General features: G+C 48.2%; 1 protein-coding gene across 2 annotated transcripts in view; it reads left to right on the plus strand.

Annotated features, from left to right (window-relative positions):
* LOC125449268 (serine/threonine-protein kinase MRCK alpha-like) overlaps positions 1 to 2262 on the plus strand; it is a 124770-nt gene extending 122508 nt beyond the window's left edge. For both annotated transcript variants that reach the window (XM_059641502.1, XM_059641501.1), the window contains exon 37: positions 1052 to 2262. In XM_059641502.1, coding sequence (XP_059497485.1) covers positions 1052 to 1075 — 24 coding nt within the window. In that variant the 3' untranslated portion in view covers positions 1076 to 2262. The remainder of the gene's footprint in view (positions 1 to 1051) is intronic.
* The last annotated feature ends 14730 nt before the right edge of the window (positions 2263 to 16992 follow it).

Genomic DNA, 16992 nt, shown 5'->3' on the forward strand with positions numbered 1-16992 from the left:
ACAGTTGGGTTGAAGAATTCTTTTTCAAAGATAGGACTCCATCCCCCATCTTTTCTGTCTCTTCTCACAGTTGGGTTGAAGAATTCTTTTTCAAAGATAGGACTCCATCCCCCATCTTTTCTGTCTCTTCTCACAGTTGGGTTGAAGAATTCTTTTTCAAAGATAGGACTCCATCCCCCATCTTTTCTGTCTCTTCTCACAGTTGTTGTCTCTTCCCCCTCTCTCTGTTACCCCCGCTCAATTCCTCTAACCCTAATCCATTCTCAGTGCTGAATGAGCTCTCATTCCTCCTTTCTCCACCACCCCCCCCCCCCCACCCGCCCTGTCTCTTTCTGTTGCACTACCCCCCCCACCCCTGGGGTGTCACTTTTCTCTCACTCTCCCATTCTATACTTCTGCGTTCTCCCTGACCCCAACTTGCTCTGTGTTTTCTTGTCTCTATCCTTCCAACTTCACTCTATTTCTCTCTTTGTCTGCGTCCATCCACCTTGGTCCTACCTATCTCTCTGTAGCAGTCTGTCTCTGCTCCCAAGTTCAATCTCACTCCATCTCCTCTCCCCCTGTATCAATACCTGGTTTTCTCTCTGTCTCTCTGTGTTTTCTCTGTGTTTTCTCTTTAGAACGATGAAAGATGAGAGGTGGCTTGATAAAAGTGTACAAAATGATCAGAGGTATAGATAGAGTGGACAGCCAGAGACTTTTTCCTAGGGTGGAGGTAGCCGTTACGCGGGAGCATAGTTTTAAAGTGAGTGGAGGTAAATATAGGGGAGACGTGAGAGGGAGGTTCTTTACTCCGAGTGGTCAGAGCTTGGAATGCATTGCTGGACAGGGTAGTGGAGTCGGCCTCATTAGGGGTATTTAAGCCACTGTTAGACAGGCATGTGGATGATAGTATAAGGGAGGGGTGGAAGTTAGTTAGACCTTTAGGGTAAAAGTTGGGCACAACATTGTGGGCCGAAGGGCCTGTACTGTGCTGTACTGTTCTATGTGCTATGTTTCTGTTCACTCACCCTCCCTGACAGTTTTCTAAAGAGAATTCTCTTCTCTACAGGATTTTAATCCCACTCGTCTCTGAGACCTACCTTACCCCAGTGACGGCCTCCCAGCAACCACCTCCCCTGAGGTGTGGAAACAAAACCACCTCACTCACTCTGAACAATTAGCGCAGAGACCCTCCCAGTTTTTCCCCAATTCTGAGAGAACCGTTGGCGAGGGTCAACAGGACGACCCCCCTCCCCCCGCATCCTGAACATCGACTGAATGGTCGTTTCCAGAACATTCCATCCGCCCTTGGCACAGACTCAAGGAACGGTTGCTTCTCTCCCCTTGACGTTTAAAGCTCTTGAGGACTGGCTCCTCCTCAGCTCCCATTGATGCTGACACCTCAAACTGTGAGTCTGTGTTTGTGGACAGCAATCTGCCAGGCTTATCTGGGCCAAAGGCCCTGTTGCCCAATGGTCCCATGTTACGGCTGCGGGTGGTGGTGGTGGGAGGGGGAGCTGGGGGGTGGATTGATCTTAACCACAGTAAAGGATGGGTTGGTGGTCTGTCTCTGCAATCCCCACATGTGCCAGGACTGCAGCCAGGAAAGGCATGTCCTGCTCTCTCTCTGTCTCTCTCTCTCTCACTGCTGTTTTGAAAGTGCCATGCTTCTGAAAAGGTCTGTCAGCCATTAGGTTACGTGCAGAGCCGCTGTTAAACCAAGCGTGCACCCCTCAGCTAACTGGTTATTGCAATAACTGGGCGTGCATACCGCCCTCTGTCTAGGCAGATAATTCCTACCTCTGTGAAAATGGTGGAGCAGTTAACTGCTGCAAAATGGGGCTTGAAGGGAGAAAGCAAAGATGAGGGGAGACCTGACTACCTGTAAACGTCCACGCCCAGATTCTGCTCCCCCCCCCCCACCAACTTTGTTTCAGGGCGTGAAAGGACACAGCACTTCAAATGGACCCCAGAATTGAGACATGCTTGTGCAGGATGCCAGCATTTCCTGCAGCCCTTGAAATGCCCGCAGCAGGTTTGAAGGAATGGGGGCCATCTCTGTCCACACAGGGCAAGGTTGGGGATGGGGTTAGAGAATGTCCATTCACACCACATACCTGACAGTGCTGTCTTAAAGCTGAGTTATTCCCCATCCAAAATCCTCCTTTCAAGAATCCCCCTACCACCTCCCAATCAGTCGCTGTGTAAATCTTGCTCGTTTGTGGACATAATTAACTGCTTCTAGGATTGTTCAATACAAGTACTTGTACAGCAATGAAAGGACTCTCAGCTTTGTTTTATTTTTCCAGAATGATTAACTAAGTAGAAGGAACCCCTCAGCAAGCTGCCTGAGAAATGTTTCATGCCATGCTGTAGGGGGAGGTGGCGGGGGGGGGGGGAATGAGGTTTTAAAAAATGCTACAAGTTATTGTGATCTAGAATTCCATGATGGTGGGTAGACAGGTATCCGTGAGGTTGGACAGCCGAAGGAGTTGTTGAGGGGGTGGGGGTCGGGGGGGGGGGGGGGTGGGGGGTACTTGCTTTGTGCCCCTGTCCTCGAAGACAATCCCAAAAACTTGCAAGATATAATGGACTATCTAGGAATTAGCATTAATGTGGACAGATCAATGTTTTGCCATAATTAAATAAAATAGTATGAGAAAAATTAATGAGCTTAACATAGATAAAATCTGTTTGGACGCACATCTTGGTCATAGTCGTAGAACACGGAAACAGACCCTTCAGTCCAACCAGTCTAAGCTGACCACAATCCCAAACTAAACTAGACCGTCCTGCCTGCTCCTGGCCGATATCCCTCCAAACCTTTCCTATTCGTGTATTTATCCAAATTTATCAAACGTTGTAACTGATCCTGCATCCACCACTTCCTCTGGCAGTTCATTCCACACACAAACCCACCCTCTGTGTTTTAAAAAAAAGTTGTCCCTCATGTTCTTTTCAGATCTTTCTCCTCTCACCTTAAAAATACACCTCCTAATTTTGAACTCCCCCACCTTAGGGAAATGACCTGTGCTACTGACCTTAGCTATGGCCTTCATGATTTTATAAATCCTTATGAGGTCACCTCTCAATCTCCACTGCTCCAGTGAGAAAAGTCCCAGCCTTTCCAGCCTCTCCTTTTAACTCAAACCCTCAATTCCCGGCAACATCCTGGTAAATCTCTTCTGAACCCTTCCCAGTTTAGTATATCTTTCCTATAACAATGCGACCAGAACAGAGCACAGTGCTCCAGAACAGGCCTGACCAACGTCCTGTACAACTTCAACATGACATCCCAACTCCCACACTCAAAGGCCTGAGCAATGATGGATAATGTGCTAAACTGTTGAAAGAAGTCTCTGTAGACATTGTGGGTTCAGTGGTGGCCACCCTCCAGAATTCTATAGATTGGAACGGTCCCAGTAGACTGGGAGTACGAAACAGAGTCAGCGAGCCTTACAGCATGGAAATAGGCCCTTCAGCCCAACCAGTACATGCCAAACAATTCCAAACTAAACTAGTCCCACCTGCCTGCTCCTGATCCATAGCCCTCCAAACCTTTCCCTGTTCATGTCCTTATCCAAATGTCTTTTAAGCGATGTAGTTGTACCCATAACCACCACATCCTCAGGAAGTTCATTCCACCCTGTGTAAACATTTTGCCTCTAACGTCTTTTTTTAAAAATGTTTCTCTTTTCCCCTAAAAGTGTGCCATCAAACCTTGAAATCTCCCATGCTAGGAAAAAGACAACTGCCATTAACTCTACCTATACTTCTCATTATTTTATAAACTCGTAACTCCGCTATTTAAGAAAGGCGGAAAAGAGAGCACAGGATTTTCTGAAGAAGCATCTAGGCCTGAAACATCAGCTTTCCTGCTCCTCTGATGCTGCTTGGCCTGCTGTGATCATCCAGCTCTACACCTTGTTATCAGAGGAAATGACAGCCCTGTTAGCCTAACATTAGCCACAGGAAAAATGCTAGAACCTATAATTAAAGGAGCGATAATAGGACACATAGAAAATAACGGTAGGATTGGCAGGGTGAACATGGATTTATGAAAAGGAAGTCATGTTTGACAAAACCCTGTTGGAGTTTTCTGATGATGTAACAGGCGGAATAGATAAGGGAAATTGGTGACTGTGGAATATTTGGATTTTCAGATGGATTTGAGTAGGGTCCCAAACAATTAAACAAATGAAAGTACATGGGATTAGGGGGACACATTGGTATGGACTGAGATCTGATTAACGAACAGAAAATAGAAATAGTTCTTTTCAGGTTGGCTGCCTGTAACTAGTGGGGTATCACAGGATCGTTGCTTGAGGCCCAGCTGATCACAATTGGTATCAATTATTTGGAGGTGGGGACTAAGTATTTCCAAGTCTGTAGATGACCACAATGTCAGTTTTAAGAAGGACACAAAGATGTTTCCAGGGGATTTAAAGAGGCTGAGTGAGTGGGCAAAAATCTGGCAGGTGGAATACAACGGAAGAAATGTGAAATTATCCAATTTGTTTGGTAAAACAGAAATACAAAGTATTTATTAAACAGTGAGACACTGCAAAGTCTGGAACCTTGAAGGGAGTAGGTTGCCCTTGCTCCTGAGCCTCCGAAAGTTAACTTGCAATTGGCTAATGGTATGTTGCCATTATTACAAGGGGATTGGAGTATAGGAGTGTAGATGTCTTACTGCAATTATGTACAGCCTTGGTGAGACCACACCTGGAGTATTGAGAGCAGTTTTGATCACTTTACCCAAGGAAAGATATATTTGCCATACAGGGAGTACAACAGACATTCACCAGACTAATTCTTGGGATGGAAGATTGTGCTGTCAGAAAGGATTGAATAGTTTGGGTCTATATTCACTCGAATTCAGAAAAATGTGAGGTGATCTACAGAAAGTTCTCACAGGGCTTGACCAGGTGAATGCAGGGTTTCTTAAAAAGAAAATGTCCCCTTTTCTTCCTGGTCATGGGTCTGAAAGTTTACTTCTGCCATGTTGTTGCCTGAAGCTGATAGACAAATTTTTGATTAACAAGGGATTTGAGAGACACGAGGGCATAGGCAGGAGGAGAGTCGAGATTACGGTCGTATTGAATGGTGGGGCAGGCCTGAGGGCCCACATGGCCTACTGCAGTTCTTATGATCTCAGCTCATCGTAATCTGGCCAATGACTAATTCCACTAACAGACATTTTGTTGACCATTCTTTGTCACTCTGATTTTGGGAAGCAACTGGGATCTCTGAGGAGACGACTAGGAGGCCATAGGAATGCAGGGCACTGTAGATAAAGGACACCCTGTGGCTGCTAGGTACCCTGAGACCACTCCTCCCCTCCCCTCCCCATCCCCACCACTGCCTCTCTTCCCCCCCACCCCACCCACACTGGAGCTCGTCACTGTGATTTAACGCTGTTAGCTGACTCCAGCACAGGTTTCTTTCAAACAGGCTTTATTATTAGAGAGAGAACCGATTGGCTGACTGTCTCACTCTACCTTTCGTATTCTGAACAGTTGGTGACCAGCTCCATCCTGGGGCTGCTCGCGCTGTTGCATATGTGGTTGAGTTGGCAGCTGGCTGTGTCTGGGGGCTCCTCGCAAGAGGTGTGCCTCACAGCACACACCTCTTCCCTGTGGGAACAGAAGCTCCCAGTCATCAAGGACAGCAGGAATCTCTCTCTCTCTCTCTCTCACACACACACACTCGCACTCACAGTGGGGGGGCTGGAGATTGTAAGTGATTTCCCTATGCAAAACAGCCTAACCCCGAAGTGTCCCTTGAACTCAGTGGCTTGCTCAGCCAGAAGGCAACCACATTAGCCATGGGTCTGGAATCATGTGTAGTCCAGACATGCTCTTTACAACTGATTTCCTACCTTCAAAGGACATTGGTGAAAAAGACGGGTTATAGAGTCAGACGTACAGCATGGAAACAGGCCGCCCATGCCCACCTACAGGTGCTAAATCAATATTGTTACAACTACAGTTGTCATGGCCACCGTTGCCAAGGGCAGCTTTATATTTACTGAATTTAACTCCAGTTACTGCTGTGATGGGGTTTGAATCTGTCTCCACAAGTCAAAAATCTGAGCCTCTGACAACACCGCTATGCCATCACTTCCCTTGTTCCCTGAGCTAGAAAGACCGAGGTGTCTGGCTAAATAAACAACGATGACATGTGTGGGAACTTTCCAGCAGTGAGTGGGTCGGATCTGGAACTGCCTGAGAACGGGGTGGAGGCAGATTTAATCAAGTCTTTAACAGGGAATCTGTTAACTATCAGGAGAGGAAGAATGAGCAGAGTTGGGGGGTGGGGAAGGGATGGCACTAGGCGTCAAAAGCCGGTGCAGACACAGTGGGCTCAGTGGATTCCTTCTGTCCTGTGACTTGTGTTTCATTCTTCCACAGTTGCAGGGTGGTGGCTGAGGGCTTGTCTGTGTGAGGCCTGCAGCAGCAGCCCCCACACACGGGGAAAGCCCAGGTTGCCACGTCAGCCTGTGCCCCTTCAAGTGAGTCCTGAGAGAGGCGGGGAAGAGAATCAGCCCAGGGCTTCCCGATTCCGCTCATCGCCAGGTTGAAACTCCGTGCTGGAAAGTGGTGCATCGGGGAAGGGTGTTGGGAGGAAACTGCCAAAATGCGAAGGGGCCCATATGGCAGAGGAGTTTAGGGGTGTGGTGAAGAGAGAGAGAGAGCTGGCAGGGAAGGAAATGAGGACTAGCGGGGGGTGGGGGTCCAACCCAAAACTTGGCAGTTTCAGTGTCACTCACCACTCAGTGGGCTTGGCCTCGAGGTCAATGAGCTGAGCCTCACTCCCACAGATCGTCTCGTTGAGCTCGCACATCGCCTCCTCGTCCAAATGCATCTTCTGCAGAACCTTGGAGAAGAGGTGACCGATTGTCCTGCGGACATTGCTCTGCATTGTTGTGGGAGTGGGGAGGAAGAAGAGAGCACAATTGTTGGGGTAATTCCTCATGCTTCTCAAAAACCAGATTTTGTTTTACAAGACAAAGAAATTAATTTATGGGATGTGAGAGTTGCTAAATGTGCCCAGCAGGTATTGCCCACCCTGAGTTTCCTTGAGAAGATGATGGCGAACTGTCTTCTTGAACTGCTGTGGTCCATTTGACACATGGGCTCACTGACACAGAGGCTGTAAGGCAGCCATCGTGTCTCCAGGCACTTGGAGAGGACTGGGGCACAACTGCATATAATCTCGCATCCCCTTAAAATATGAAACTCACCGGGTGCTGTTGAATTGTCCTGGTTTAGCCTTGTGAATAAAATGGGGTCACAATTTGTGCAGACAAGGGACCCCATGGGAGGTGCACGAGCTGTCACTGTAACTGCCCCCTCATCTTGAAATTAACCTTGAGATTCCAAACTGTGTGAAGCATTGTTGTCATCCCTCCGTGTCATCTAGTCACAATTTATTACCCTCTCAGAAGATGCCAGGTTAGGAATGAAATTTCACCTTTATTTGAAATGCTGAATTCAGGGCTGTTGGCAATGACTTTGTCTGCCTAAATGGTTGGGCCAGCCCTACTTCAGGCAGGTACATTTGACTGAACCTGAGCTGATGGAACCACTGGACACACAATGAATGGGAGCCTGGGCAAAGTTCTCCTGTCTTGTTAGTTCTTCCTGCCCAGAACTGATGTGTCTTGGAGACCACAGCTTGCAGGTCAAACCAATTTTTTTGTAAGCAGGATAGCTATAGAAGCTGTACTGGTAAAACACATCAGTACTCCGAGTTACAATGCAGCTCACCAAACCCACCTTCTCTGATATTTGAGGGCTCCCAGATCGCAGATAGCTTGAGGCGAAAAAATGTATTTGAATCTCAGAAACATTATAGCCTCAGATACCCCGCCAGACTGGAGTTTGTGTGTGTGTGTAGCAGTGGGGGGTGGAGTTCAATTGTAAAGAGCCTCCCCAGAGGAGATTTTCATCCTCAGCACCAACACCTACTCCTTTCCAAACCCTTTCCCCTCACCTGGATGACTTGCTCAAACAGGAACGGAGAGCGAGCCACCCTTTCCTTCATCTCCCTGAGCTCCGCCTGGTATTGGGCCGTCTGTTCACGGTTATACTTCCTGGGCAGATTATGTAGAACAAAAAATAGAGAGATAAACACTTGTACCACCGAGACAGGCAAAAAGTAAATGCGTCTGTTTCCCTGTAACAATGAGGTTCTGCTCCCTTCTGGGCTCCTACTGATGTCACTAACCCCTCATTTCCCAATATTATCTCCACTTGTAATGACTACACTTGTGAACTTGCTCATCTGTCACTACACACCCTGGGTGGAGGCCTGTATGTGGATGTTGGTGTGTTCAAGTGTCCCTAGGGAGTGTGTCATAATTTACAGGGTATTCCCAGGGAGTCCCTAGGGAGTGTGTCATAATTTACAGGGTGTTCCCAGGGAGTCCCTAGGGAGTGTGTCATAATTTACAGGGTATTTCTAGGGAGTGTGTCTGTACTTGCAAGGATTTCCTGGGGAGTGTGTCAATATTTACAGGGAGTTCCAGGGAGAGTATTAATATTTACAGAGTGTCCCTGGGGAGCACGTCAGTTTGTACAAAGGAGTTCCTGGAAAGTGGGTGTGAGTGTTTACTACGGGTCTGAGAGGTTCCCAACGAGTGTGTCAGCATTTAAAGGGAGTTCTTGGGGAGTGTGTCACTACTGCCGGGGGCATGGTCACTGGAGAATATGCAATTACTTACAGGGGTCACCGGTAACCATCTCAGTATTTACAGGCTGCCCTTGAGACCGTATTTACAGGAGATCCTGGGCTGAGTGCATGAATATTTACAATGCTTGCAATGTCAGGCTTCCTTCTCTTCTGGTCTCTTTGGGACATGAGAGATAGGACAAAAAGACACTGATTCTGACCTGAAGCGCTGCAGTTTTTTGCTGGCCTGTGTCCTTCTCCACTTGTCCATCTCACACACAGATATGCGTGCTGCTATCTCTCTTTCTATCTTCCTCCTTCTCATTCTCTCCTTTGAGAGCTTCTTTTGCTCCATCCGTTCTTTCCTTTCTTTGTCCATTATGTTCTTCCTGGATGCAAGCACCGAGAGAAAACCAGTGAACGCTGGGAGGTGATGACAACCTTGAACCCTTCCCTCAGAAGATGTTCCACTTATTTGATCCCTCTATTCCAATTTTCTCCCTGTCTCCGAACTGCCTGTCCCACCCTCGGGTACCTTGCGATGATTTGAGGAACTATAAAGAGTTCCTCATATGACGCAGCCAGGTCTCCCTCTTGATTGCTGGGCAGTCCTGGATGCCTCACACATTCCTTGCATTAAACTTTGGCAACTCTGAAGCTGCTGACTCTAGTTTCTCCTGCACGTACCCATGCCCCCTCACTGATGTCCCATCCACAATCACAGTTTCCCATCTGTGGGTTCCACTCTCTGGCTGTTGAGTGAGGCTGAGCCAGAAATAGTTGGCTCAAATTCAATGCACTGACCTAAGCTGAATGGCGAACCATATCGCCTTCAGTAAAATTAAACTTGTCTATTTCCAACACTGTTACAGTACTCCTCGCCAAAGCCTCTTTGGCCTATCTGCTGAGGAACCCTCTGCCGTGTTCACCCCACCATTGGCCTTCAGCTGTATTTCCAGCACAGAATTAGACTGTTCGGCCCATCTGCTCTGTGCTTGTGTTTCTGCTTGACAGCAGCCTTCCCCTTATTCCTCTTCATCTCCCCACCTCACCACATCCTTTCATTCCTTTCTGCCTCATTCGTTTTTCCGGCTTAACGTTAAAACATCTTTTATATTCGTTTCAACTATATCTGCACTCTCTTGTTCATGTCTTTCCTAAATATGATGTCCAGGATGGCACACTGTACCCCAGCTGAAGTCTAACAAGTGATTTACAGAGGTTTAACATCCAGAAGACATAGGAGCAGATTAGGTCATTTGGCCCATCCAGTGTACCCCACCATTTGATCATGGCTGATCTGTTTCTCAACTCCGTTCCCCTGCCTTCCCCTGTAATCCTTGATACCCTTCGTAAACAAGAACCACCCACCTATCTCTGCCTTAAATACATTCAATGACTTGGCCTCCAATGCCAGCAGAGTTCCACAGAGGCACCACTCTCTGGCTGAAGGAAGTCCTCCTCATCTTTGTTCTAAAGGGTTGTCCCTTCACTCTGAGGCTGTTCACTTGAGTCCTAGTCATTCCTACTAGAAGAAACATCTGCACAGCCATTCTGTCTGGGCCTAAGAGTATTCTATAAATTTCAGTAAGATGCCCCTCATCCTACATTCCATTGAGTAAGGACTCCATAGTTCTCAATCACTCCTCATATGACAAGTGCTTCATTCCCAGGATTATTCCAGTAAACCTCCTCTGCACTCCCGCCAACACCAGCACACCCTTCCTTAGATACAGGGCCCAAAACTGCTCTCAATATTCCAACTGCGCCCTGGCAAGAGCTTTATACACCCCCAACATCTCTGCTCTGGTATTTTAGCCGTTTCAAAATAAATGTTAACGCTGCATTTACCTTCCTCACTGCGAATCGAATCTGCACGTTAACCTTCAGAGAATCCTGAACTGGGATCTTAAGTCCACTCGTGCTTCAGATCTCCGAAGCAATTCCCCATTTAGAATATGGTCTATGCCTCTATCCGTCCTTCTAAAGTGCATAAGCTCACACTTTTCCCACACTGTATTCCATTAGCCACTTTTTTGCCCAGTCTCCTAGCCTGTACAAGTGCTGCTGCAATCTCCCTGTTTCCACCTGCCCTTCCACGTATCTCCGTGTCTTCTGCAAACTTTGCATAACTCCACTAATCATCAGTGGCCATCTTCAAAAAGACCCCTTTCTACACCACTCTCTACCTACTGCCAGTCAGCCAATCCTCTATCCATGCTCGTGCCTGGTCTCAAACACCATAGGCTCATCTTATTTAGCAGCCTCCTGTGTAACACCTTATCAAAGGCCTTCTGGAAATGTCCACTGGCTCTCCTTTGTCTAACTTGTTTATTACCCCCCTCAAAGAATTCTAACAGATTTGTCAGGTTTGGCCCTTGATGAAAGAGATGGTAAGAACTGCGGATGCTGGAGTCAGAGTCAATACAGTGTGGAGCTGGAGGAACACAGGAGGTCAGGCAGCATTAGAGGAGCAGGAAAGTTGACATTTCGGGCCGGGACCCTTCATCATCGACTCCCTTTGATGACACCTTGTTGACTCAGCTCTGTTTTACCATGCACTTCCAAGTACTCAGCAATCTCATCCTTTAATAATGGGCTCTAAAATCTCATCAATGATCAAGGTCAGGCTAACTGACCAATAATTTCCTGTCTTCTACCTCCCTCCCATCTTAAACAGGGGTGTTATATTTCCAGTCCTCTGGGACCTACCCTGATATCCTGAAAAATCACCACCAAAGCCTCTATAATTTCCTCAGCGATCTCTTCCAGAATTCTCGGGTGTAGTCTATTGTTCTCAAGTGATTTGTCCACCTTTCAGCTCCTCCAGGACCTTTTTCCTTAATGATAGCCACTACACTCACCTCTGCCCCCTCACTCTCTTGAAGTTCTGGTATGCTGCTGATGTCTTCCACTGCGAATTAAAGCAAAGTACCTATTCAGTTCCTCTGCCATTTCTTTGTTCCCTGTTATTACTACTTCAGCATTATATTCCAGTGGTCTAATGTCTGTTTTTGCCTCTCTCTTACCTTTTATGCATCTAAAAAGGTCTATAAATCTCGATATATTACTAGCTAGCTTACCCTCCTATTTCATCTTCTCCCTCCTTACTGTTTTTTTTAAACTTGTCCTCTTCTCATTTTGAAAAGATTTCCCACTAAATGTAACTGCATCGTACGCTTCTGCTTTTCTGCTGTCCATGACTCCCTTGTCAGCCGTGGGTTGCCTCATCACCCCCTGCTTAATACATTTCTTTTTCCTTTCGGATGAATTTCTGCCATGCCTCCTGAATTACCTGAGAAACTCCTGCCGTTTCTGCTCCACCATCTTCCCTGCTAGGTTCCCCTTCGAATCAACTCTGGCCAGCTCCAGCTCCAGTTACTTTTACTCAATTGTAATGCTGATTCCAGTTCATCCTCTCAAACTGCAGGGTGAATTCTACCATATTATGGGTCACTGCCTCTATAGGTTCCTTCACCTGAAGCTCCCCAATCAAGTCTGGCTACCTCCTTGCTCCTGCACTGACTGTATGGCCCTGTCAGTCAATTGACACAGGCTCTGTGAAGCACACTAGTCTCCTTAAAGGAGTTAACCCCATTAGACGAAGGACAAAGGTGGTGGAACGAGATTTCTGGGACAGTGAGTAATGGACTGCACACAGGCACAAGACAGAGCCAATAAGAGGGAGCCACCTTGTGTATAAAGGTGTTTCTTGTCAAACAAGCAAACACTTATGGGGTGCTTGGGTTAAATTTGGTGGATTTGCTTCAAAAGCATTTTAATAGTCGTGTTCACAGGTCATCGTGGACCAAAAGTACTTTACAACCTATAGAAGTACTTTGTGTAAGTGCAGTCCTTGTTAGGATCTTAGAATCCCTACAGAGGCCATTCAGCACAGAGAGTCTGCACCAACTCTCCAAAGAGCATCCCGTCCTAGCTCCATAACCCCATATATTTGCCATGGCTAATCCACCTAAACTACACATCCCTGCAAACTACAGGACACTTTAGCAGGGCCAAGCCACCTGACCTGCACATCTTTGGACTATGGGAGGAAACCCAGACAGACATGAGGAAAACATGCAAACCTGGGATTGAACCTGTGTCCCTGGCGCTATGAGGTAGCAGTGCTAACCACTGAGCCATCATAATTCTTGTTGTTGCAATGTAGGAAACGCAGAAGCTAATTTGTGGGGGCTTGCTGTGTGTAATGTGATCATGACTAAAACACCAAAGGAATCACGCCTACTAATATCCTTCAAGTCCACCTGAAGATGTCCTGGTTAGGGTAGATTGACTGCTCAACTGCCCATAGTGTCTGGGGATGTGCAGATTAGGTGGATTAGTCATAGGAAGTGCAGGGATATAGGGATCGAAGGAGTGGGTCCGGGTGGGATGTTCTTCAGAGGGTCAGTGTAGACTTGATTGGCCAAATGGCCTGCTTCCACACCAAAGGGATTTTTACTTTCATATGTGGGATATTGCTGACTCAGCAGTTTATTGTCCATCTCTAGCTGCCCTTGATTCTATGACCATACCTGAAACGGCAGACAGGATTGGATGGGGAAAGGTGGATCTCAGTTCATTGTCCCATCTGACAGGACAGGTTGCGAATGTGGTTAATAAAGCTTTCTGCAGTGTGCATTTTACAAATACGCAAGGAAATTTTGATAAGCCTGCTTAAAACACTGAATAAAAACCAAAAGAACCACAGATGCCTCAAATCAGAACAAAAACAGAAGTTTCTGGAAAAGCTCAGCAGGTCTGGCAGCATCTGTGAAAAAGAAATCAGTGTTAACGTTTCAGATCCAGTGACCCTCCCTGCGTGCTGAAATTAACTGATATTTTTTCGTCACAGATGCTGTCAGACCTGCTGAGCTTTTCCAGCAACTTGTTTTTTTTCTGCTTTAAAAACATTGGTTCAAGCCTCAACTGAAGTTCTGCTTCTAGTTCCGAGCAGGAAGGTCGCAAAGACATTAGAGCATGCAGGAGAGACTGAGAGTCAAATGGTTCCAGGGATGAAGAGCATCAGTTGCACGGATAGATTGGAGAAGCCAGCCTGGACATCTAGGACAGTAGATTTCACTGAGGCTCACAAAACCAGAAGGAAGATGTGTACTGAGCAGACTGGGGAACAAAGGGGAAGGATTGAAAACAAGTCAATTTCGAGAAATTGTCAAAAGGAGAAGAGGAGGAAGAAGCCATCTCATTGATACGAACGGCTATTCACTAGAAATTTTGTGTCTAATAGAGAGGAGGCAGGTTCAATTCAGGCATTCAGGTGGGGATTGAAATTCTATCTCCAAACACACGGAGGTCAGCGTTACAGGTGAAGAGGAATCATTGGGCCATTGGGGGGCTAGTACTGGTGTGATGGGCCGAATGGCCTGCTCTTGGGCTGGAACAGTTCTGTGGGCCTGTCAATATGATCCTGCAAGTTCCTCTATTTCAGACAATAAAAGTTGTGCGTGGGTATTGTCGTTTTTGGCACACACTGTGACACGTACTTCATTGCCGCTCTTTGAGATCCCTTGGGATCCTTTACGAGAGAGGGGTGGTGATTGACGGCTCGGCGAACCAATAACAGGCCAAAGGCTTGGGAACCGACGTGAGCCGCCACCCAATGCAGGCACCGGGGGGCGAGGCGAATGCCCGGGGTTAGACCAATGGTCGGAGGAACAGACCGGCGGCCGGATTGACGAGCCAGTTGGACCAATCGGAGAAGAGAGGTGACGGCAACGGCCCGATATCCAATGAGAAAACAGTCCGAAATGATTGACGTTGCAACAGCCACTTAGGAAAGGGATATGATTCATTGACATGTTTCTTGCCCATTGGGCGGAGAGCATTGGGAACGGGAGGATGGGCTTTGCCGAAAACTACGAACCAATTAACGGCTGGTGAGGGGGTTGAACGCACTTGACGTGCCCGACGAGGGAAGGGGTCGGAAAAGATTGATGTCCAATAGACCAATAGCAATCGGATCAACGTTGATTGACGGGTGGTAGGACCAACGAATATTTTGGGAGGTAGCAATACCCGGGCGAGAGGGCGGGGACAGCTGATAATTGACGTGTACACAGACCAATAGAAAGAAGCGTCGCTGGGACACGTTGAAGGCGGGGAAACGGTTGGGCCAATCGCATGAGGGAAAGGTGATCGACGTATCGTTAGACCAGTCAGGATCTGGCTCATTTGAGGGACGTGCCGACCATCCAATTGCATGCGGCGGACGGTTCCTGGGGGTTTGGAACTGCCCACCTTCCCCTCCCACTCAGTCAGTTACTTTCTCTCACCTGATGAGTTCGTGCCTTTGCTCCACCAGTTTGGTAACCTTCAGCTGGCACTGGCCGGCCTCCCTCATCCGTGCCTCACTGTCTCGTCCGTCCTCCACCATTCGCCGGTACTGCCGCAGCAATTCGCGGTACACCTCGGCCCTGCCCCTTGGGGGCGGTGGCGGCGCCGGTGCATTCTGCGCTTGCGCCGGACGCTGGCAGTCGGTTGCCGTGGTTACGCCGCCTCGGGGCGGAGCCGCGCAGACGCCCCAACCGGACCCGCCTAACTGGCGCCGGGTACCGGGGGGAGCCGAGCCGTGTTTCCTGCCTTTCTGGCCGCTCGCTTCCCCCCTCACCGCCTGCGTCGTGCAGGGAAAGGAGGCACAATGTGGGATTTGAGTCCGCCGGCACGTCCCTGGGTACTCCGTCGTCCTCGGGCGAGCCCCTTGGGCACGCTGACACACTAGTCCCCCCTCTGGTGTTGGTCCGGTTTGGAAGACTCCGTCGGTCTTCACCTTCCCCACTTCGCCTGCTTTTGCCACCATCCGCCTGCGGGGGGCGTAACGCTCCACGGAAAACCCCTCCCACATCCAGTGCAGGGGGGTGGGGCCAAGGAGACATGATCCCTCACCTTTGATTTGGTTGGAAGGGCAAGACCCTTCATCTTTGGCGTTTCCCAATGAACGTGAACTTTGATCTTTGACCTGGGCTAACGGGGATGACCCTTCATCCTTGACATTGCCCAAGAAACGTGACTCTTGGTCTTTGACACAGCATCTAGGGCATGACCCTTCATCGTTGACATTGCCCAAGGAATGCGGCCTTTGGTCTTTGATCTGGGCTAAGGGGCATGTCCCTTCATCGTTGACATTGCCCAAGGAATGCGGCCTTTGGTCTTTGATCTGGGCTAAGGGGCATGTCCCTTCATCGTTGACATTGCCCAAGGAATGCGGCCTTTGGCCTTTGATCTGGGCTAAGGGGCATGTCCCTTCATCGTTGACATTGCCCAAGGAATGCAGCCTTTGGTCTTTGACCTGGGCTAAGGGGCATGACCCTTCATCCTTGACATTGCCCAAGGAATGCAGCCTTTGGTCTTTGATCTGGGCTAAGGGGCATGTCCCTTCATCGTTGACATTGCCCAAGGAATGCGGCCTTTGGTCTTTGATCTGGGCTAAGGGGCATGACCCTTCGTCCTTGACACAGCATCTAGGGCATAATCCTTCGTCCATGACTTTGCCCAATGAACATGACCCTTCCTCCTTGAACTGGCCTGCAGGAGAAGACACTTCACTGTTGACCCTTTCCGCTGGACACGGCACTTGATTCTTGATGTTGACCACGTGGCATGACCCATGATCCTTGATCATGCTCACAGGGCCCAATTCTTCATTGCTGACCTTTCTCAGGGGGTTCATCCCTTGATCCCTGACCATGAGTTGCAGGCGAAGCCCTGTGCCCTGAGCCTTGCCCACTGGACAAGTCCCTTGATTCTCATTCTTGCCCAGTTGGCATGCCTCTTCAGTCCTGACCCTGTGCATAGGACATGTCCAGTTGACTAACGACTCCAGGTTCCCTGAGTCAGAGTGCATTGGATCCAAGCCTGGACTCGAGTCCCAGGCTCGTTTGCAGGATCTTACCCTAAATGAAAGAAGTAGTGGGTTCAATATCAAATTAAATAGAGAATAAAATAATATCCACCAGGGCAGGTACAGCATTAATACAAAGTAAAGTATCCTCTATTCTCTTAAACTGAAAGTGAAGCCTCCTCTACACTATTCCCATCAAATACCCTGAGGACAGTGCACATGGGGTTAGACCCTGAATATACAGTCATGGGGTCATACCACACGGAAACAGACCCTTTGGTCCAACTAATCCTTGTCGATCCTAAATTAAGCTAGTCCCATTTGCCAACGTTTGGCCCATATCCCTCTAAACCTCAGTTGGGTAAATGTTTCTCTTGTGTTTAAATCACTTTTTGCCAAGTGTCATTGAGTGACAGATGACTTTGTAACATAACACCACTCCTCTTGCCAGTATTGGTGACTGTATTGTGGGC

This window comes from Stegostoma tigrinum, chromosome 42 (assembly GCF_030684315.1).
Source record: "Stegostoma tigrinum isolate sSteTig4 chromosome 42, sSteTig4.hap1, whole genome shotgun sequence".
Classification (NCBI taxonomy): domain Eukaryota; kingdom Metazoa; phylum Chordata; class Chondrichthyes; order Orectolobiformes; family Stegostomatidae; genus Stegostoma; species Stegostoma tigrinum.